General features: G+C 44.6%; 1 protein-coding gene across 1 annotated transcript in view; it reads right to left on the bottom strand.

The window, feature by feature from the left end:
• LOC311228131 (disco-interacting protein 2 homolog A-like) overlaps positions 1–23,690 on the bottom strand; it is a gene marked incomplete at its 5' end in the record, with an annotated part of 215,683 nt that overhangs the window by 5,366 nt on the left and 186,627 nt on the right. Inside the window, 7 exons of the mRNA XM_084314044.1 lie at positions 8,446–8,569; positions 8,784–8,958; positions 9,705–9,779; positions 16,017–16,074; positions 16,859–16,920; positions 19,100–19,129; positions 19,946–20,116. Of these exons, the coding sequence (XP_084170170.1) occupies positions 8,446–8,569; positions 8,784–8,958; positions 9,705–9,779; positions 16,017–16,074; positions 16,859–16,920; positions 19,100–19,129; positions 19,946–20,116 (695 nt within the window). The remainder of the gene's footprint in view (positions 1–8,445; positions 8,570–8,783; positions 8,959–9,704; positions 9,780–16,016; positions 16,075–16,858; positions 16,921–19,099; positions 19,130–19,945; positions 20,117–23,690) is intronic.

Here is a 23,690-nt window from a genome sequence, read left to right as displayed (position 1 = left end):
AGCAGGCGCCCCGACCGAACTGTGGGGGTCGCTGTCCACAACGCCCAGGACCCACCCTTCAGCTTTCCCACCCCCTGATACAGCCAATTGTATCAGTGTGAGAGGCCAGCCAAGCTGATAGCAACGCCGGGAGCTGGATTCGAACAGGCGAATCCTAGTGTCTCCCGGTGTTGGTGACGAGCGTAATCTCCGTGCGCCACCTGCCCCCCCCCCCCCCCCAAATCAGTGTCTTTAATAATATTTATTATTTAATAGTAAAAACAAATAGTACAAAGTACATGTAGGACCGGCTGTCGCGCACGTCGCAGCACTTTGCCCTCGTCTGTCGGCTTCAGGCTGTGTTATTGCCGATAAACCGACACATTGTTGGAAAGCTAAAATGGCCGCCTTTTGATTGACACCCTACTCAACCCATTATGTGCTTCTAATCTCTGGTTACAAGACCAAAAAACCAACAAGCGTCAGTTTCGGACAAGTGACCGCGTCCGGTTTCACCTGGCCCTGAACAGACCAGTCACCACTAATGGTGACTGATTGGCCGTTTTTGTAGCTAATGAAATTCTGGAGCTGACAGTATCTTACATGAGGGATGATTACTATGATAAAGGGAGAAAATAAGACGAAGAGAAGTTGGTTGTTTGGAGAATTACTTGCTTGTGCGTCAAAATGTATTTTGGATAAGCATACCGAATTATTACAGATACAAACATGATAAAAACATGTGTAAAACACTAATTTCCGTGGGATTGTTATCAACTTTGGACCTGTACTAGATAATACTTCAGGCTATGGACTCATTGTGTTTTCCAGCTCATACCCCTCAGCTGGGACTCTTTTGCATGCATCTGTTTGCAAACTAATTCAGACATAAGTAAACAAAACTTTTATTTCAGTGTATTCAAACCTCTGTAATTCTATTAAATTAGCACTCAGAGTGATTCTTCCTGTTGTGGAAGAAATTTGAGAATGTTTCCTTTCAAAAGAGACCAGACTCATGCATGTGCTATAAGTGGTTCAAGAATAAATCTTAAATGACTTTGGGTATGCAATCGAAACTAGCCTGATGCTTGCCCCGATGGATAAGAGGTTAAAAAAACGTTGTTTAAGAGGAGTGCTCTCATTGTGGCCAGCTGGGAGACACTGAGGAAGAGACAGAGACAATGAGCTTTAATAGAGAGAGGGGTGGGGGCCGTAGCCCCTGTGTGAACTAAGCGATTGTTTGGGGCAACCAAAAGGAATTCCTCTACAGGATCATATAGGGTAATAGTTTAGTTTAGTTTGATGGTCCAATGGTCTATTACACCTATTATAAAAAGTGTGTCTGTAACTAGTCAACGGTTTTATCAGTTGACTCTCAACAGGGGGATATCACTAGTTGGACAAGCTGCAATGCCGTAACTTAACTGTTTATTGTGGTATAATATATTGTGATATAATATATTGTGGTATAATATGTCCTCATGTAAATGTCCCCTTTACCTGTGCCCCCCCCCCCCTCTGTGGAATAAGACACCCCCCTCCCCTGTGTCCCCCAAACCTGTACCCCCTCCCCCCCATCTGACCTATCAAATGGGACCACATCCCCCCCCCTTGTTAACTATATAGGTCTCCTCCCGAGATCTATCCAGGGCTTCTTACCTGGGTAAATTCAGCTGATCACCTGGGGGGAAGCCCTCAGCCATTCTCTCTATGTATTCTATCTGTTTGGTTAATAAACCTTTGTTATTATCCAAACCTCGGTTGACTGAGAAACATTCTTCATCAGGATATCCACAAATATCCCACAATTGGCGTCTACAAACTTGTGACGGACCTTTTTGCGTCCTCCCGGCGTGCTGTATCATTTCAGCTATACAGAGAAAAGTGAGTATAATAGACTGGTCGACCAAAAATGTATGGAAAGGAATTAAAACCTTCCGCTTTTCTCTGTGCCAGGTGAATATTACAGAATGTTGTCAAATATTGAGATCATGGCTGAGTAAGAATAATGTGCATTAATATATCTGATCTGTATTGAGAATCGTTACCAGGGCGCGCGTGCACCTGGGTCCTTATCAGGCGGTTCTGAGAGGATGGGTTATATGTGCTATTCCCAAAAGTTTAGGCACAAAGGTTGAAGTGCTATTCCAGGTCAAGTCGGAGCCGACCAAAAGCTAAGGCACACAGTACAGGTTGTTGGATTGCTACCCCTAGTCTAGCTGATGCAGACTAAAAATATAGGCAACAAAAGAAGATACGTGAGCTTATTATGATGTGATATCCTTGGAAAACGCTACTCTGTTAAAAACGTTCTGTGATTCCTTTGCAAAGAGGCGGGAAGTTAGGACCGAGAAGCTGATGGAATCATAATTAGAAATTACCAGAGTAGCGTCATAATATTCATTGTTTCAACCTCAAACTAAGCCCACAATCTCTTCCATTCCTGAAAACGATGTATTTTGGATTAAATTAACCAATTGATCAATACAGATAGCGGGAAGATGATCACGCGATGTCCTAGTAGTACATGATTACGCGATGTCCCGGGAGTACGTGAATGTACATTAAACGGGACATCAGTCGCGGAAAGTACATTAAACAGGACATTAGTCGCGAGTAAAAGAGACCGAGAGTAATGATTAAACGGTATATATAATCTAATATATCGCTGGTAAATTTCGAAGTCAGGTTCGGTCGTTATGACTTTAATAACGATGTATAGTTATGTCAAGGGATAAATGCCTTGTCGCAGCAGATGCTGGTCGACTAAACGTACAGCGATCCAATACAGTCAGATATTCACACACGTTAACTTATATGTATTAATGTTTGTTTGTCTGTTTAAAGTCTTGTTTGTATTTGCACAATATGCCGACTGATATTGCGCAGAGCATTGAGAGACTAGTACCGTTATATAGAGAATAACATTGAAGTGCAGTTCACGCGACAAACTAGGATAGTAATTTCCGGAATCAACAGAACCGGCCCACGGGAACGACCATTTGGGGAAGTATAGTTTTATCGTTTCAGTTTGTTTACGTTTTCACATATGCACAGGCGCGTTCATTCTGTAACAAAACGCTGGTTTAGGAATTCCAGGCTATTGAGAGCTCGTTGGAAAAATACTGTATGAATTGCAAAGCGTTATTTCCGAGGCGAATGAGAACGCACGAACGTCGCATGGAGCGATGACGTCACGCTATGCGCGCCGTGAAGCTATGATTTTATATTAAACTATCCATAGGCGAACATAAAGTTTAATGTGCCCAAGGCCGAAGGTGCGTGAAATCCACTTGTAGTATATGTTTTATTTGTATATGTATGTGCGCGCTGCTATTGGAAAATGTTGAGTTACGGTGGCGAGATGCGGGTTGCATTATCCCAGACCACCGGAGAAACGAACCGAACATTGCATTGACGACACGTAACGGATCCAACGTCAACACAACAGCTGTCCCCGGTGAGTATGAAAATCATAAATATAGATGCTTTGATTGATTGATTGAAAACTTTATTAACAGATTGCAGAATGGGTACAATACAGCACAGCTCAATACACAATTGTTAAGGGGATGCAGACCAGAGAGAGACTTTAGTCTTGTTTACATCAGGGTCCCCCATTTTCAATACCAGATTTGTTTACATCAGGGTCCCCCATTTTCAATTCATCAGAACATATTATGACATACATGACATACAGATAGTCAGTACTGCTACATCTATACATTTATGACATACCAGATTTGCAAATTCAGTACTGTTTGTGATACAAAAGGAGTCAAGAAAAGGGAGTCATTTGACGTAGAAACTGTACATACACAACTATCATCTCAGTTACAGCAAATTACAACTATCTCAGATCACTTGAGTGTTTATGTTGCTTTAATTTACACGTTATAAGTCACATAAAGCTAGTTTTAAATAGGATTCTAATCAATTGGATAGATTTGATCTAAAAGCTAAAGAAAGAATAACAACTTTTCTTTAGAGATAATGAATAAATGCAGATAATGTTTAAATGAGACCAAAATCATGCCTCCTCTTTTTCCACAGTAACATTGATGAGTGAGATGATGAAATAGAGAAGGACTAGCTAATGTTTGTTGAGCACACAGACAGTCAAAGAGGATTCACCCAGAATAAAAGAAAAGAGTGGGAAAATTAACATGTGTTGGTGTTTACAGACAACCAAGAGATCTGGCTCTGGGTCAAGATGCAGAATGGGGTGTAAACACATTGTATCACAAAAGTTGAAACTCCAGTGATTTGCATCTGAACACAGACAAGACACAAAGTGAGACCAGCTACAATCATTTAAATTGAGACCCCAAAATAATCTACATTTGAACACGAAAATCAGCTGAGGAAGATGTGGAGCTGAAAGATAATGCAAATGCCTAGAGAGGACTCTGACCACACCTATAGAGACTCAACTTAGTATCTCCACTATACTTAGTATAGTAGGAAGTATCGCTTTAGATGCAGATTTTCTCTTTGTTACCACAGAGACTCATCTGACAATGGATAACAACAGAGAACCACAAAATGCACTGAATGAAATGTTTTAAGACCAGCTTGCCATAGCGAACACCATGATTCACTGGTACCTGATGAATGCAGTCAGGAAATTACTCTATTTTTCCACTAACTAATAACATGCATGACTCTTCCTTTTAACAAACTAATACATTTCTATGACTGCAAATATCAAGAACACCAGTGAAACATCAATATTGGTCATTTAGCTGACACTTTTATCCAAAGCGACGCACAGGTTCTGTGCGACAGGACATCAGGCAGGGCACAACTCTATCAGCTGAGTAACAATGTTCATCAAAGTGTTGAGTGCCACAGTGTAGGTTAGTTTTATTAGTGTTGAGTGCCACAGTGTAGGTTAGTTTATTAGGATAAATGCATGACAATAAGGTTAGTTAGAGGTAGATTTTTATTCTTGGTGTATTAGATGTTAAATTAATTAATACTACTTAGATAGACGAGACAATGAATGAGTATATTCCATGCAAAATACCTGGCTGCCTAGAGGTTTTTGTTGTGTGTTTTTCTCTATGCTTACAGAGCGGCGAGAAAATTGCAAAGAGAACCAGAGAGGTCACGACCCAAACACCGTTAAGGACAGGTTAGTACGAAGATGCATCGACTCAATGGTAAGTAAAATAAAGAACATGCATAATGGTATTACACAATAAAAAAACTATGAATTGAATTAACCCTAAATGATTTTCCTCTTTAGCAGAAAGGCGTTGAATCATTTATGTGAGGAGGGGTTCTAAGGCAGTTTTTATCATCCTCAGATCACAAATTGGTGAGAGGACAAGACGAGTGAGACGACGCGTGACCTGAACCACGAACGACGGTGCGACCAGGCAAGGAGGAACACAACCCAGCGACCTGAGCGACCCACGACAGAATACTACCACCAGGGACGCCGCCAAGGAGCTGCGGACACAACCAGAACGACGACAGCAACCGTGGGAGAACCGCCATCCAACCCAGCCCACAGACATCCCCAAGAAAGTGGAGCAGGGGACCACGAAGGAGACTGACCAAGGAGACACTGACGAAGAGGAGATCAACCTTTGACGGCCTCCACCCCGGCACTGCAGACCACGGCAGACCAAACCCATCACCTGCAGATGGGAACCAAAGCCCCGACCATCAAGGTGGATTCCCATGACAAGATTCGTGTGAGAGAGCGTCCTACAGACAAGCCACTACACCAGCAAACCCTCGCCCCTCTGGTACCGCGATGACGGGGAGCGGGGGACCAACCACCACACAGCACGTTCAAGACCACCCTACCGCCATGTCTCTGGGCCTGATGGGGGCCAAGCGTGAGCACAGTGGCAGACATGTGGTGGTGATGGAGAGCAGCGCAGGCTCCAGGAAAAGAGTCTGCAAGACCACTATAGTTGACTGCTACAAGTGACCCTTGACAGGGAATGGACGGCGACCAGTGAATATTCCCGACTGCATCGTCAAGAAGAGACACATAGCAAATGAGACCTGTGGACCAAGAGACTTCTGAACACACATTGTCAAAATTGTTATGTATTTATTTACTTTTTACTGTCTTACTGCCACACGACAGGCTCACAGAAACATCAACTGAATGTACGATACGTTCAACACACAGCAGGTCACCACAGAAAGACACATCCCTGGCAGAGAACAGATGGTCAACAGCGACGCAGCAACTGTCAGATTCACAAACAAGAGCTGTTTCACAAAGTTCATATGTATCAAGAAAATTATGAACTAAGAATATGATGAAATACAACCAATAGGATTGCAATAACCAATTTATAATAACAATAAGGAATGATCACAGAGTCACATTGAAAATTATATTGTTAACAAGACAGAACCAGTTGGTTTATTCCAAGACACCAAGTTTGTTTTGACCATTGATAGTATACACCACAGCAAAATACTAGAACAATGCATAACGATTATCATAATCACCTTTTATATCAGTTTGTTATACAAACCACTAGATTAACGGTTTAAAATGTTTTTGTACACATTAGCCACTAAGTTAATCCATTTTTGAACAGTTTCCCATAATCAATCATGTTAGTTTTATTAACCACTAGGTTAACGGTTGTTTAAATGTTTTTGTACACATTAGCCACTAAGTTAATGCTTATGTGTAAATCCTATTCCTAATAATTATGCACACGATTTTGTGTTTTCACCCTGTGCACTCTGACCACACAGAGACAGTGCATGTATTTAATTGGTTTATTAAGATGCCTGTATGCACAACGATCACATTAGCTCCCCTGAGTCACGACATGAACGACTGAAGGTATGCCAAGATATTTGCACAGCTATAGCTTCTAATGATTATGTTAATTGTTGTTTGATATCAGAGTTGAGGACCACTCATTGATATAGGTATTTTGAGCGATTAATAAAAGAAAAGGGTGATATCTATTCCCACATCTCTGATATCAAAATAACACAGACCGCAGTCCAGTCGATCATGTCATGAATCATGTATATAAATAATACTAGTTTAAACTATTAGGCCAACCAACAGAACACATTGGCCAACATTTTCAATATTCCAGTCGATCATGTCAGGAATCATGTATATAAATAATACTAGTTTAAACTATTAGGCCAACCAACAGAACACATTGGCCAACATTTTCAATATTCCAGTCGATCATGTCAGGAATCATGTATATAAATAATACTAGTTTAAACTATTAGGCCAACCAACAGAACACATTGGCCAACATTTTCATTATTTTAATTATTTTCTATTTTATTCATTATCTGATAACCGATGAATTACATCGGTCCCCACTTTTACCTGTTCCAAACAATCCTGGTATATTATACATTAATCTCACCCACATTATAAGAAAGAAAAGTGAGTATTGTGGTATAATATATTGTGATATAATATATTGTGGTATAATATGTCCTCATGTAAATGTCCCCTTTACCTGTGCCCCCCCCCCCCTCTCTGTGGAATAAGACACCCCCCTCCCCTGTGTCCCCCAAACCTGTACCCCCTCCCCCCCATCTGACCTATCAAATGGGACCACATCCCCCCCCCTTGTTAACTATATAGGTCTCCTCCCGAGATCTATCCAGGGCTTCTTACCTGGGTAAATTCAGCTGATCACCTGGGGGGAAGCCCTCAGCCATTCTCTCTATGTATTCTATCTGTTTGGTTAATAAACCTTTGTTATTATCCAAACCTCGGTTGACTGAGAAACATTCTTCATCAGGATATCCACAAATATCCCACACTGCTACCTACGCATACAAAAATAAAAAACCTGTTGACAATCTACTGATGGTAGGTTGAAAGTCTAGATACTAGACACAGACAACAGACACACTACTGATGGTAGGTTGAAAGTCTAGATACTAGACACAGACAACAGACACACTACTGATGGTAGGTTGAAAGTCTAGATACTAGACACAGACAACAGACACACTACTGATGGTAGGTTGAAAGTCTAGATACTAGACACAGACACACTACTGATGTGATGTACTGTACTTTTCGGACTATAAGCCGCGGGTTTCCCCCCCATTTTTTGACCTTGCGGCTTATATAACGGTGCGGCTTATATGTGACTTGACGTGACCAAACCCGAAAATGTAAAAATCTAAATATTGCTTTTTTGACTGCATTGAAATGTTATTTATCTGTTCCCTTATTTGCTAAACTTAATACAACTTGTAAATGAGTTAATTCTTGTTATTTGTCCGACAGTATTGTGTCCCAATGCTAATTACATATGGTAATTAAACATTAAAACACCTGCGGCTTATAGTCCAGTGCGGCTTATATATGTACACATCATTCAATTTAGCTGCTGCGGCTTATAGTCAGATGCGGCTTATAGTGCGAAAAGTACGGTAGATCTTTCACAATGGACCATCCAAATTAAGTGTAATGTCATGGAGAGCGCTTACCATTCAGCTATGCTCTTGTGAGAGCGGATGACGGAGGTTTCAATGTCAATGGGGTGATACCTCATCCCTCTGAGCTCCAGCGTCTCATCCAGAGAGCCCACCACATACAGGGCGTCGTGGCGTTCTGCAACACACACACACACACACGCACACGCACACGCACACACACACACACAGTAGTGTTTATGTGTGCAGAGTTAGATGAGGCTTATTTTAGATTACATTTATTACATGTATTACATTTTCTTTACTGGAGGATAACATTTATTTGGCAAGACACAAATAATTATTGGCAACATTATATTAGTTTCTTTAATGCTTATTTGAATGGCCGTCACCTCCGCTGGCGTCAGTGAGCTCGGTGCGGCGCAGGAAGCCCAGGTAGCCCGTCCTCGCCCACACGGTCTGGGTGTCGCCAAAGCTCAGCTTGGTGCTGAAGTGGTCGGCATGCAGCGCCTCCTCGCCGTACACCGTGTAGTAGCCTGTGGCGTTGTGAGGACTGCTCACCCAGATCTGGCTCACAAGAGACATCACACATGGATTATTATAAAGTAGTTATACATTTAATATATACTATACTATATATAATATACATTTAATAACAACTATGGTTAAAACCACTGGTCTATTAAAACCACTGGTCTATTACACAAACAGCTATGGTTAAAACCACTGGTCTATTACACAAACAGCTATGGTTAAAAGTTAACCACTGGTCTATTACACAAACAGCTATGGTTAAAACCACTGGTATATTACACAAACAGCTATCGTTAAAACCACTGGTATATTACACAAACAGCTATGGTTAAAACCACTGGTATATTACCAAACAGCTATGGTTAAAACCACTGGTCTATCACACAAACAGCTATGATTAAAACCACTGGTCTATTACACAAACAGCTATGGTTAAAAGTTAACCACTGGTCTATTACACAAACAGCTATGGTTAAAACCACTGGTCTATTACAGAAACAGCTATGGTTAAAACCACTGGTATATTACCAAACAGCTATGGTTAAAACCACTGGTCTATCACACAAACAGCTATGGTTAAAACCACTGGTCTATTACACAAACAGCTATGGTTAAAACCACTGGTATATTACACAAACAGCTATGGTTAAAACCACTGGTATATTACCAAACAGCTATGGTTAAAACAGTTGGTCTATTACAACTCTGATTACTCTGGTGTGTATGTGAGAGAGAAAGACAGAGGAGAGGGGGGGGGGGGGGGCAGTCCCGTGACTGACCTCTCCTAGATGAGAGTCTCCCAACGGTCCTTTAGTCTCTGTGTTGGCGATAATAACCTTCACTCCTGGAAGAATCTGAAAGGACATACGGTAGGACATGTAATTTACAACAAACTGGGATTCACCCGTTCTGTATCGTATCGCTCTCGCTCGGCATCGCTCTCTGCACTATCTCGCATATGTGCACGCGCACTGAATAAAGACCACAATGTACCTTTAATCCCAATATTCGTCTGACCACACCCCTATCAGCTTACCCATATAAGCAGGGGTGGGGCCACCCACTCGCCTCCTTCTCGCTTTCACCACAAGGAAGAAGTGCCTCGGTAGATCCCCACACTTGACACCATGTTGGAAAGGATTAGGAGCAGCTTTGGGAAACAAGGATACGTTGACATCATATCTTTATTTTCTCTCTCACTATTTTCGAGAAAATACGGCGATATTGTCTTCGTACTGGAGTGTCTGGAAGATGTTGATCATTCTAAAAATCCTCCACCGGTTTTCGTATTGGGAGCACGCCGCTGCATGCTTCTCAACTGCAGTTCCTTGCTGTGTTTGTTGGGGTGAAACCTGTCAGGCCACAGCTGAACTGTCGGACATGCCGCTGTTGTGAGAAGCGGTGCGTTCCAGGTTGGGTGAGTAGTGTTTTGCTGGCAGGCTCCACTTGTCTGTTAGTGCTATGGGGGCTACTTGGCAATGTTTATGGAAACCGGCCCCAGGCTAGGGTCCTTTGTTCAGCCACCTAGGCGACAGAAGGCCTTGGTCTGAAGACCATTATAGTTTTAACTAGTGGGCCGCGACCATTAACACTGGTGATCCCTGTGTGTTCTGGACGAGTGGATTCTCTCTGTCACCGTGTTAAGGCCCCATCTTTCATATCCAAATGAGAGTATTCCTTCACGAGGGGATATGTGCATGGATGTGCGATAGCGGCAGATCCGTGTTCAAGTCAGCTACACAGGCCAGTTGGTATTGTGCTGATTCCGTCGGGTGTTGGTAAAATCACCGTTGTGAAGCGGTGTTGACATCTTGTTTTCTCTTTTCTCTTAAAAAGTGAGGGGAGGTTCAGAACGGCGGCCTGTCTGGGTGAGTGTTATGTCATTGTTTACATGTTCAGGTGATAGCTGCTTAGCTTACGGTTAGCCAGTCAGCTGTTAACTGCTGCGTTAGCCTGCTGGGATCGCTGCATGGCCTGTTTAGTGGGCCTACTGTTAGCCAGTCAGCTGTTAGCTGCGGTGCTAGCATGTCGTGATCGCTAGGTAACGTTAGCTTGCTGCTATAGGCCATGGCCTGGCGCGGGGTAGCTTTGGCTTCTCGCGCGCCGCCGTGAGCTCGCTTCTGGTCGCGTGCGCCGTTAGCTCGGCGTCTCGCGAGCAGGAGCAGTAGCGCCCGAACGGTTGGAGCGGCCGTTAGCTTGATGCTATTCTGTTGAACGTGCTTTGATTTTAACATGTTTTACACTCTTGACTACGACGTCATCCTTGACAGGGGATGTTTCGTCGACCCTGCCCTGAGCCAGGACGGCAAGGTTGCATCAACAAAGAGGACTGTAGTGCGGGTTGGAGCGGTGACGCTGCCCAGTTCGAACAACACAGGAGCGGCTGTGTTCCTACGGTGTCTGTGACTGCACTTCGCTGATCTACGTTCCGGGTAGGAACAGGTTTGACCAGACCTTATAACACGTCTTCTGGTTTTACTTTTCTAAATGTATTGTGAATAACGATGTTTTTCCCAAAACGTGTGTTGCTGCAATGCATTTGGGATACGACGCAGGTTATGTGTGAGCTGTTTTTGTCACTGGCAGTTAGCTTCTCCGTGCAAATCGGGATGTAATGATCTGGTTGTTGTGTGAGAAACATCATGGTGTTTATATGTACCGTGTACTCACAACTAAGGTAACTAACCTAGGAAGCTATGCTTGGTGACAAGTGAGTAAAAGAATGTTCTTTTCTCAGCCTGTGATGACAATGAACAGTGTGTTCACATATTAACAGGTTTTCCTGTTTTAACTGGCCGTATTGAGGGTAAAATAAGAGGATTGTGTTTCCCCCCGGTTCCCTGGGGACTTTTTCATCCTTCTATCAGACATGTTGTGCACTAATTGTGTCTTTTGTGTGGTAGGGATGCGATGTAACCCCTAGCTTGATTGCTGAGGTTGTGCTAAAACTGCTGGAGAAACTTTATTTTCCTAAAAGAAAAAATGGTTTGGTCGCTGTCGTGTGTGCTTAGCAAGGCCTGTGGCCGATACTAATCGAGAATGATGTATTCTCTCATTGTGAAAAACGGCGTTCCTCTGTTGAGTGTTTTTGCCATTTTTTGTAGGTGATGATGGGTTGTGTGTGTCATGTGACCTACAACTGGGTTGGACTGGCCACAGAAGCACATGTGTATGTTGGACCGGGGCTCTTAGAGCCCTCTCTATTCTGTGTTTTTCCTTAGTAAAAATCAGATAGCAGGTTAGCTCATGCGCTGTGTGGAGCTGTAAAACGCTTCATAGAGCTGACTATGACTGTGTCATATTCTCTTTTTGTCATTACATCGTATCATGGGTGTGGGGTCGTAAAGGGGTGGACTGGTAACCTTTCCTCTCCCCCTTGTTTCTGTCGGTCAGGGGTACACCCCCTGTCCTTCAAGGTTCCCGTCACGTGGCGGTTCGGCACGTTACGGGGGGGGGGAGTTTCCTGGTCCCACGGTATGGTATATTAGGCGTGTGCACCGCAGGAATTCCCCCGCCATAGAGTACGTCACCGTGCGCGTCTCTGTTGGTAGGACTTCCGTGTGCTGTTCAGGTCCATGTGATGGATCTGTTTCAGGGGGGTGGTCAGGGCTCCTCCTCACCAAGCGCCTATTCGGGCCTTCTGTGAGTTCGGACTCCTTCTTCCATGTGAGGGAGCCTCCATCAGAGTACAGAGCCTTCCTCCTCAGATTGTCAAAGTGAGTGGACCCTCTAGAAGGGTCCTATTCTATTGTATATGTATTCGATTCAATTCGATTATTGAGTGTGTATGGGTTCAGTGCCTCTTCCCCGGAGAGCCCTAAAACCAATTTTTTACATGGCTCAAGGTGCAATATATTCTTTTCAATCTGTACAGCTCGCGTGGGAAGTCTCTCTGGGGATCCCCGTCTCCTTCCTATGGGAGGGTGGTGGGATGTAAAAATGTGAAATTTTTTTACCCCGGCTGTGTAGACTGGGATACATACTGTTGATGCTTCCTTCTTTTCTATTCCAGAAGTGTTGGAGTTCGGGAGTGTCGCACCTCTCTTGTCGTTCCCCTGGGCGCCTTGGGGATTCAATGACAGGTCTAAATAGCCTGTTCATTGATGGGGGTGTGTCCCGACGCACGTATAGTGCTAGCTCGCTGTAAACAGGCGATTGACTGGCACGCCTTGGTTGCTTGTGGTTGAAACAGCGTTTTTATAAAGCAACTGAGATGGGGGTTTTTCCTCTTCCGACGACCAAATCCCACGACCTGGGTTGGTTTTTCGACGGATTCTCGTTCATGTCTGGGGGATGATGACGGAATGGATCTGAACATATGTAGAGGGGTCTCACGCCCTTGGGGTGGGCCACCAGGCGCGGTTCGCCCGAACGTCTGGGTGGCGCCTTCTTTTCATGTTAAGATCGACACGCATATCTGCCCTTCTCCTGGAGTAGGCATGTCGGCGTGGTTAGGGCACGGGACTGGTTCTGGTCACGCTGGTCCAGATCAGTTGAACCCGTTGTCCGCCGGGGATGCAGATCTGCTGTTCTGGTACCCTGAGGGACTTGGGTTTTTTTTTCAGGGGGAAAAATGCCAGGTCGGTCTGGGTGTCACAGGGTTAAGCGCTATGGAGACCCTGGTTGGGTACGTTTTTACTCAGCACTGTCATAATGGCTTACAGCCATGCCATTCTGTACACGCTCGATCTCGTCGGATCTCGGCCGCTACACAGGTTGGTCCTGGTTAGTACTTGGTTGGGAGACCGCCTGGGAATACCAAGTACGGTGTGCTTAGGGGCTGGTTCTCCATTCTTTTTCGCTCCTCTCTCACGCATGGCGGAGAGGGGCCTGTGGGGGTGGTTTTTGACCTCCTCTGGTGACCCTGTGCTTCCCGTACCGCCAGGCCCGGTCCGAGGTAATGTTTCGTCGACCCGTAGGCCTGGGTTAACCCTTTTTTGAAAACTGAAACACTTGTACTGCGGTATAGCCGGTGTATACCCGCAGGTGTGTTTGAGTTTTTTCTTGAGGGGTTATAGGAACAACCACCGCATTGGGTAACACCGAGGTGGTTGATTCCCTGGTGTGTTGGAGCAGTGTCAACTCCCGGGTTCACCGTTTGAGGGTGCCCCTGCACGTTCATGACGTCTGCCAATCGTGTCAGCCTTCTCTGCCTCGACCCCTCTGGGTGGGGGTTTTTAGATGGAGGCTTGGTCATGCAACACCGCCAGCTTACGCTCCTTCCGCCGGGGCGGCTGTGTTCAGCTGTCCCCTCTGGCGCCTGTCTCGTCCGCAGTCTCCAGGCTAGGGTTAACAGCCTGTTGCCTGGTTTTTCCCCGGTGCGCTGCCTGCTTCCGTTGGTTAACCTTTTTTGTGTGCTTACGGCCATGCTGACTGCCTGTTCTGCAGGGTCAGTGTGCCAGGCGGTGTACTATTGGGGGGACAGGGCCCGCTCGGCTTACGGCCATACCAACCTGAACACGCCCGATCTCGTCCGATCTCGGACGCTAAGCAGGTTCTGGCCTGGTTAGTACTTGGATGGGTTTCCGCCTGGGAATACCAGGTGCAGTAACTGAGGGGCCTTTGTCCGAATACGCTGGCGATGTGGGGGGCGGGGCACTGCGTGCCCACCTGGTGGGGTCTTGATGCTAGCATCATGGACTTCTCCGGGCCCCCATTCTAGGGAGTCCAGTCCTTTTGGTGGGTCTGGGTCTTCCTTCGTGCTCCGCTGCTGCGGCCTTGCCACGGGGTTGGGTTTGCCCTTGACCCCGTGATTCTGGGGGCAGTGACGAGGTTGTTCCTTCGTTCGTTCCCGGGTGGCATGCGGGTTGTGCGTGTGTGTAGTCGTGGGGTCAAGCCACGGTCTGCTCACCCTGTGCGTTGAGTTGCTTGAGTGCCTCTTCGCACGGTCGGGTCCGTCGCCCTCCCGTGAAGCCCCTAATAGGGGGGGTGCCCGCCATTAGGGTGGGTCGGGGGGGCTCGGCCCTCCCTGTTCTGATGGTTTGTGGGGGGCTGTCAGCGGGGTGTATTTGTCGGCCGTTGGCTCTCGCTCGGCCTCCCTTGTGCAGAGAGCGATGCCGAGCGAGAGCGATACGATACAGAACGTTAGGTTATGACTATAACCGAGTTGTTAGTATAGCGAAGCTCGGCATCCGACGCCGCTGCAGCCTTTGACCTCGCCTTGTGGCGAAAGCTTGGGAAGGAGGCGAGTGGGTGGCCCCACCCCTGCTTATATGGGTAAGCTGATAGGGGTGTGGTCAGACGAATATTGGGATTAAAGGTACATTGTGGTCTTTATTCAGTGCGCGTGCACATATGCGAGATAGTGCAGAGAGCGATGCCGAGCTTCGCTATACTAACAGAACTCGGTTATAGTCATAACCTAACGTTATCATTACAAGTAACACTCTTTTACCCATCCTTTAGAAGCAAGAGAACAAACAAATACAAAAATAAACATAACTGAATATCATCAGATCAGAATAATGTTTAAGTAAGGGATAATGTATAGCTACGAGGTCATTGTCGCAAAATAATTGACAGACACAGAGTTTAGAATACCGAGGCGCCTCGCCGAGGTGTTCTAAACGTCAGTGAAGGTAAATTATTTTGCGACAATGACCGAGTATAGCTATACATTATCCCGCTTATTACATGGCTAACTTACTAACAATATACCTAATTCATTTTACACCATCGACAAGACGAGATCAAATGCAGACGCAGTTGTTCTGTGGCTCTGTCAGCCCAAATAAAGTGATTATTATTATCGCCGGCAGCCGGCAGGTGTGTCTGATTGCACTGAAACAGTGTGTGTCAGTGGGGCTTGATTACTCCAGCTGCGAAAAGCAATAATCACCGGTGATTATTGCGCGTTGCCCATGGCTTATCGAAAAATTATTCACCGCTGTCAGGGGCTATTGACCAATCACAATCAAGCATTTCGGCGAATGTGAAAACGCCATGTAATAACACAAAATAATAAACATAACTACATCTCATCAGAACAGAACAGTGTTTAACACAAATAAACATAACTGCATCTCATCAGAACAGTGTTTAACACAAATAAACATAACTGCATCTCATCAGAACAGTGGTTGCTTTTGTACCTTCCCAGACTCCATCAGTGGTAAGCTGTGTGGTGAACCTCTCTCTACTAGACGAACCCTGAAGAACACACACACACACACACACACACACACACACACACACACACACACACACACACACACACACACACACACACACACACACACACACACACACACACACACACACACACACACACACACACACACACACACACACACACACACACACACACACACACACACACACACACACACACACACACACACACACACACACACACACACACACACACACACACACACACACACACACACACACACACACACACACACACACACACACACACACACACACACACACACACACACACACACACACACACACACACACACACAACCACCCCAAAATAATTACAAAGGCTTTTCTTCCCACAATATATCACAATGAATTATCACTTCGATTTTAAAGTCTACAAGCGATGCTACAGGCTGCTACACAATCCTTGTGATTCAGGACATGTCAGAAGAAAAACTGTCATAAAATTAAAAACATTATTTGAGCAGAATAGGTAACCAGATGTTTGCTGGTTCATAATAACTCTAAAAAACACACCTTAATGGCATGACGACCTATTGTGAATATTAAGCATGTTGTATCCCAACCCAGAAAGTAGCCCTGTGGTCTAGTCTAGAGGGACTCATCAACAGAAACAAACAGAACCATTATTCTAGAATGGACTGCATTTGATTTCCTGACAGTTAGTTGACATTAGCCAACACAGCAACAAATCCAACAGAAAATCAACTGTAGCCCGAGCTATTCCCTAGCAGCGCAATACCACTCAAACGCTACCCCCTACCTGTCGTGTCGTAGTGCTCTCATGTCTAGGTAGACCGTGGTGGGATCTGGTCCTGCTGTGCCCTGGAGGCAGAGAGAGAGAAGAGAGAGAGAGAGAGAGAGAAGAGAGAGAAGAGAGAGAGAGAGAGAGAGAGAGAGAGAGATAAGAGAGAGAAGAGAGAGAGAGAGAGAGAGAGAGAGAGAGAGAGAGAGAGAGAGAGAGAGAGAGAGAGAGAGAGAGACAGAAAGAGAGAGACAGAAAGAGAGAGACAGAAAGAGAGGGGAGAGGGGCAGAGAGAGAGGGAAGGAGACAGAGATAGAGAGGCAAAGAGACGGAGAGGGGGAGAGGCAGATAGGGAGAGAGACAGAGAGAGAGGGAGAGAGATAGAAGGGGGGAGAGAGAGAAAGAGACAGACAGATCAGTGTGACATACAGCTGCTAAGACAGAGCAGCCAGAAGCCAACCAGCAGAGCTATTCACCATGTAACCACAGGAGCTGGGACTATTCACCATGTAACCACAGGAGCTGGGACTATTCACCATATAACCACAGGAACTGGGACTATTCACCATGTAACCACAGGAGCTGGGACTATTCACCATGTAACCACAGGAACTGGGACTATTCACCATGTAACCACAGGAGCTGGGACTATTCACCATGTAACCACAGGAACTGGGACTATTCACCATGTAACCACAGGAGCTGGGACTATGTAATGTAAATGTAATGTAAATGTATTTCCCATCTCTCCGCTGCCAGTGTGAAGCCAGAGCACAAGCTATGTAGCAATGAGCACTTGCCTCAGCCTCACTAAAGCTGATGTGGTCCTCTGAGGGTGCCAGCCAAACACAGAGGGGATAACATGGTTACATGAGCGCCTGTACTGTATCTAAGCCAGGGAATATGAGCACATCTAGTCAAGCATAAGCATCAAATCATAGAGAGCATCATCAGCACTGATTCTTAAAAAAAATTGTATTTTACAGCCAAACAGTGTTTTCTCTGAGCCTGTAATCTGATAATAATTTGATCATACGAATATGTCATTTTTTTATTTTTTTTATATATATATATAGCTGATTAACACATTAACTTTTTCAAAAAGGATGACATTTACATTTAGTCATTTAGCTGACGCTTATATCCAAAACGACTTATAAGTTCTGTACGACAAGTCATCAGGAAGGGCACAACTCTATCAGCTGAGTAACAATGTTCATCAAAGTGTTGAGTGCTACAGTGTAGGTTAGTTTATTACTAGGACAAGTGCATGACAGTAAGGTTAGTTAGGGTTAGATTTTCTTTTATTTTCTTATTTCAGATAATGACAGACAGCTGCATGGTGAGCACTCTTTACAGGAGTGTGCACTCTTTACAGGAGTGTGCACTCTTTACAGCAGTGAGCACTCTTTACAGCAGTGTGCACTCTTTACAGGAGTGTGCACTCTTTACAGGAGTGTGCACTCTTTACAGCAGTGTGCACTCTTTACAGCAGTGTGCACTCTTTACAGCAGTGTGCACTCTTTACAGCAATGTGCACTCTTTACAGCAGTGTGCACTCTTTACAGCAGTGTGCACTCTTTACAGCAGTGTGCACTCTTTACAGCAGTGTGCACTCTTTACAGGAGTGTGCACTCTTTACAGCAGTGTGCACTCTTTACAGGAGTGTGCACTCTTTACAGTTGCCCTCACAGTATGTTAAACACCAGTCAGTTTGAGACTTGAACAGAGTATACAATCACACCTGTGGGACACCGTAACTGTCTCCAGTCTGTCCACTGTCTGTCCCCACGACTAGTTCACCAAGGCACACCGTCACATGTCCAGTATCACATACAACTTCTGTCATGAACTACTGTATTATGAAGCAGTGGCCGGTTGAGCCTGGTGGAGCAGGAGGCCATCAAAGGGAAAGCAAGAGAACCTTGAGGAGACTTTTGGTTGCAGTTCTGCAAATATAGACATATTCTGCCGACATTTACTTTACTTTCTGCTGTTTTACGAGTTGGGAGTTATGCATTCTCAAAGAAAGGAAAATGCACTGGGATGACCTATTCGATGACCATTGCATTTTCCTTCCTTTTCACATTTTAATTTTTTTGAACATGTCTTCTTTTGCAGAATTGTGCACAAAATTAAAAGCACATTTCGGCATAAAAGCATCTCTCAAAGGTCATGCAGAAGGGACACACATGAAGCCAGCAGCCCAGCCCAGCCAACCCCCCACCCCCCCCCTTAGCCCCCTTCATCTCACAGTACCTGCTCAACCAGCTTCCCTAGCCTGTTGGGCTGACAGGAGGGGACAGAGAGAGAGAGAGAGAGAGAGAGAGAGGAGAGAGAGAGAGAGAGAGAGAGAGAGAGAGAGAGAGAGAGAGAGAGAGAGAGAGAGAGAGAGAGAGAGAGAGAGAGAGACGAGAGAGACGAGAGAGAGACGAGAGAGAGAGACGAGAGAGAGATGTCCACGAGAGGGGAAGAGAGGATGATACAGTGAAAGACACACACACACACACACACACACACACAAAGCATACAAATAAAACACCAGGAAGACACATGAGCGTAACACATGAGCGTAACAGTAAGAAGCATTTTGTATGAAAGTATTCTGTACTTCTGTATGACAACTATTAAAGAAACTTGAACTTGAAACTTGAACATGAGTGACAGAAAAAGGAAGTCAGATGGAGAAGTGAAGATATTAATATTATATATGAATAATATATTATTATATTAATCCTACGTGTTGTGTAGACTCATAGAAGTGAAGATATTAATAATATATTAATCCAAGTAAGTTTGGTCTTTGTTGCACGATGACCCTCTTTCATCCTTTGACCCCTTGAGGAACACCACTCAAGTACAGAAATATAATTATTTATTATAAATACATAAATATGTTCTCTCTTCCACCACATGGAGCTCACCTGCAGACAGACGGCCACGTTGACCCTATATGTTCTCTCTTCCACCACATGGAGCTCACCTGCAGACAGACGGCCACGTTGACCCTATATGTTCTCTCTTCCACCACATGGAGCTCACCTGCAGACAGACGGCCACGTTGACCCTATAATTATGTTCTCTCTTCCACCACATGGAGCTCACCTGCAGACAGACGGCCACGTTGACCCTGCAGCCGAAGGTGGTGCTGACGGCGCGCGGTGACAGACCCAGGTCCTTGAAGATCTTGGAGAAGGACTGGGTGAGGGCGATGCGAGGCCTCTCCTCCGCCACCACCATGCATGTGCGCACGCACGAGAGGTTCACGCCACGCAACTAAAAGAGGACAGGAGAAGAGACGTCAGACGGATTAGAGGAAAAAAAACAAAGGAGACAAGACCTGAATTGATCTAAAACCACAACTGTTGCTTCACTCAACCAAAGTTGAGGTTGGAGGATCAAGAAAAAAGGGTGGGGTTTAAGGTAGATCAATTGAAACCTGGCACTGAAGAACCATATACTGTTCTTCATTATGAAATCTTTCGGGCAGCCCAAGTATTTGCAGTTGTGAAGTTAATCTAAAACACTTGGAGTGTGATTGTGATATATCACAAGAAACTACTCAACCTCTACTGTCTTTAACTATGAGTGAACACAACACTACAACTTACCATCTTTAGATAATAAAGTACTCAACCTCTACGGTCTTTAACTATGAGTGAACACAACACTCTAACTTACCATCTTTAGATAATAAAGTACTCAACCTCTACTGTCTTTAACTATGAGTGAACACTAATAATAAACGTATACATTTTTTTATTGTTCCTCTGAAAACTTAATGTAACTCAAACATTAGGGGCGACACGTGGTCTTAGTATAACTCAATGAAATGATACAGACATTAGGGGCGACACGTGGTCTTAGTGTAACTCAATGAAATGATACAGACATTAGGGCCGACATGTGGTCTTAACACGGAGCTCGGTGCACGATTTAGTGCTTCCGTGCCGCCACCCACTTCAATGATAGAGCTCTCATATTTGCAAATGCATAAACTATGTCTTAAATTATGGCTATGTGTCTAATCTGGCCGTCGCTTATCAATGACTTGTTTGCAGTCAATATTGTCGAAACGGATTGTTTTTTTTTAATCGGTTCATTTCCGTTTTATATCATGTTGAAAAACGCAATTTTTTTAAGTTTCAGGAAGGAAAATATAAAGATTCTGTGATAATCGCCCTTTACTGGAATATTCTGGAATACACAAAAAACGTTGTAATTTTTCGGCCTATTTATTAATCCTTTTCAAATAAACGCTAGATTATCGATAGTATATGTGTACTTATGCACGCTATAGAAGCGAGCTGAAAAATCGATTCTCATTTCCTGATCAGCACACACACACACACACCGCTATGAAAACCAGAGACAAAAAATGCTCTGAGTTTCGTAAAAGTTAGTCAAAGCTTACCAAAAGCACGAGCAGTGAACTCCAAGCCCACGTGACTGAACTCAAACTGGAAAGAAAAATACTAAGAAATGACGTAAACTACATGATCAAAAGTGCAAACAAATATTTCATCAAGGACAAAACTGAGGAAAACTAAAACAAACCATGTGAACTTTGGAAATTACTCAATAATCAACTAGGCTGCAGTAAAAAACTTAAAACCAGATTCTCAAACATAAACATAAAGACGGACAACACACTCATCACAGACAAGCTGGATGTAGCCAATTACTTAAACATTTTCTTCACAAACAGCCACAACACTGGTAAACAAACTACCCTCCCACTCAGGGCATTATGGGGTAGAACACATAGTAGCATACTACAAGAACCTAGGGGTCCACAAAGACGACTTCAAACTGGAAATGGTAACAACAGATGAAGTACTAAAAAAACTGAGCGCCCTCCAACCGAACAAGGCCACTGGCCATGACAACATCCCCTCCAAATTCCTCAGAGACTCAGCAGCCGCCATCACCCCAGTCATCACACACATAATAAACCTCTCCATAAAACAGGGACACGTCCCCAAGGACTTCAAAATTGCGAGAGTAACACCCCTGCACAAAAAGGGCAGCAAATTAGACCCAGGCAACTACCGCCCTGTTTCTATCCTTACCTCCATCTCGAAAGTCATGGAAAAAATTGTATACGAACAGGTCGAAAAGTACGTAGCGGAAAAAAATCTAATCTACGAATTCCAATCTGGCTTCAGAACATCCCACTCCACTGACACATGTCTTCTCTATTTAAACGACCACATCAAACAAGAGGTGGACACGGGCAAATACTGCGGCATGGTCATGCTGGACCTACAAAAGGCCTTCGACACTGTCAATCACACCATTCTGATTGACAAGCTAAAAGCAATTGGTTTTGATAGTCTATCAGTGAGCTGGATGCAATCCTACCTGGAGGGGAGAGAACAGATGGTGGAGGTAAACGGTACCCTATCCCCCCCCCTCACAGTGAGCTGTGGTGTTCCACAAGGAAGCCTACTAGGACCGCTACTGTTCCTAATTTATGCAAATGACATGTAGTCAGCTTGTGACTGCAACTTGTTCCTGTTTGCGGACGACTCAGCCCTGCTGGTCTCTGACAAGAACAAGTTACAGGTTAAAAAAAAAAATCAGCTCGGAACTAGGCAAAATCTGCATATGGCTCGCTGATAACAAACTATCATTACACATTGGCAAAACAGAGTCCATTCTCTTCGGTTCAAATAGCAAACTCAGCAAGACCGACGGCTTCTCAGTTACAGTGGGTGACAATATTGTCACAAGGAAAGATGAAATTACCTACCTGGGTTCCATCCTAGAGGCAAATCTTTCGTGTGACAAAATGGCATCCAATGTAATAAAAAAAAGTCAACCAACGAACTCGATTCTTGTACCGGATCTCCTCTCTGGTAAACAAGAATACCCTGAAGACTCTGGCAGGAGCACTCATTCAAGGGTACTACGACTATGCTTGCACCTCATGGTACCAAAGCACCTCAAAGGCGCTAAAAACAAAATTACAAACATCTCAAAACTAACTGGTCAGACTACTGCTTGACCTTACTCCTAGAACCCACCTCACCCCTGCCCACTTTGACAACCTAGGATGGCTTAGAGTAGACGACAGAGTACAGCAACTTGCAATGGGCCTGGTCTACAAGATACACTACACGACCAAGGTACCCATGTATATGTCAAAATACTTCCCAAAGGTCAGTGAATACCACGATCACAACACCAGAGGGAGCTCCACAAATCATGTTAAACCCAGATTCGGCTCAAACAAGGGACTAAACACGTTTCGCAATTATGCCACATCAATGTGGAACGCCCTACCCAAAGCTGTAAAGGAATGTGAATCACTACCCACTTTCAAAACCACTCTCAAAGAACACCTACAGGAGACAATTCGAAACTGGCGCCTGTAAATGTCCTAACCCAACCCCCTCCAATGTACAGTAAATGACCAAGTATGGTTTTGTCAATATTCCAATGTACAGTTTTGCTTGTACAGTTGTACAGTGTCCCCTGGAAATATGTATTCCACGCTGTTTTGGGGCTCGGCAATGAATCTGATCCTCTCGGGTGGCTTGCCCGAGAAGTAAAATGAGGAAGCTGGATTCCCTCCCCCCCATGTGTTTCGTTTCAATCCATTCCAAAGGGGTGCAGTACCACAGGGAGACGATAGGGGGCGGTATTTTCCCAATGGAGCTCAGAGAGAGTTTGCAGCACTAACGTGAGACTAGATTGATGAAATATGAATTCAAATTGCTAATAGAAAAAGAAGTGAGATCTCTCGTCGTTGAACGGTCGTCATGAACAAACGACATATCTCGTCGTTGGCATTGAAAGTGTTAATGTATTGGACACATGGTCTTAGTGTAACTCAATGAAATGA

This window comes from Notolepis coatsorum, assembly GCF_963971535.1.
Source record: "Notolepis coatsorum genome assembly, chromosome: 5".
NCBI classification, from domain to species: domain Eukaryota; kingdom Metazoa; phylum Chordata; class Actinopteri; order Aulopiformes; family Paralepididae; genus Notolepis; species Notolepis coatsorum.
The sequence above is the reverse complement of the archived record's forward strand: the minus strand, read 5'-3'. Positions and strand labels throughout refer to the sequence as shown.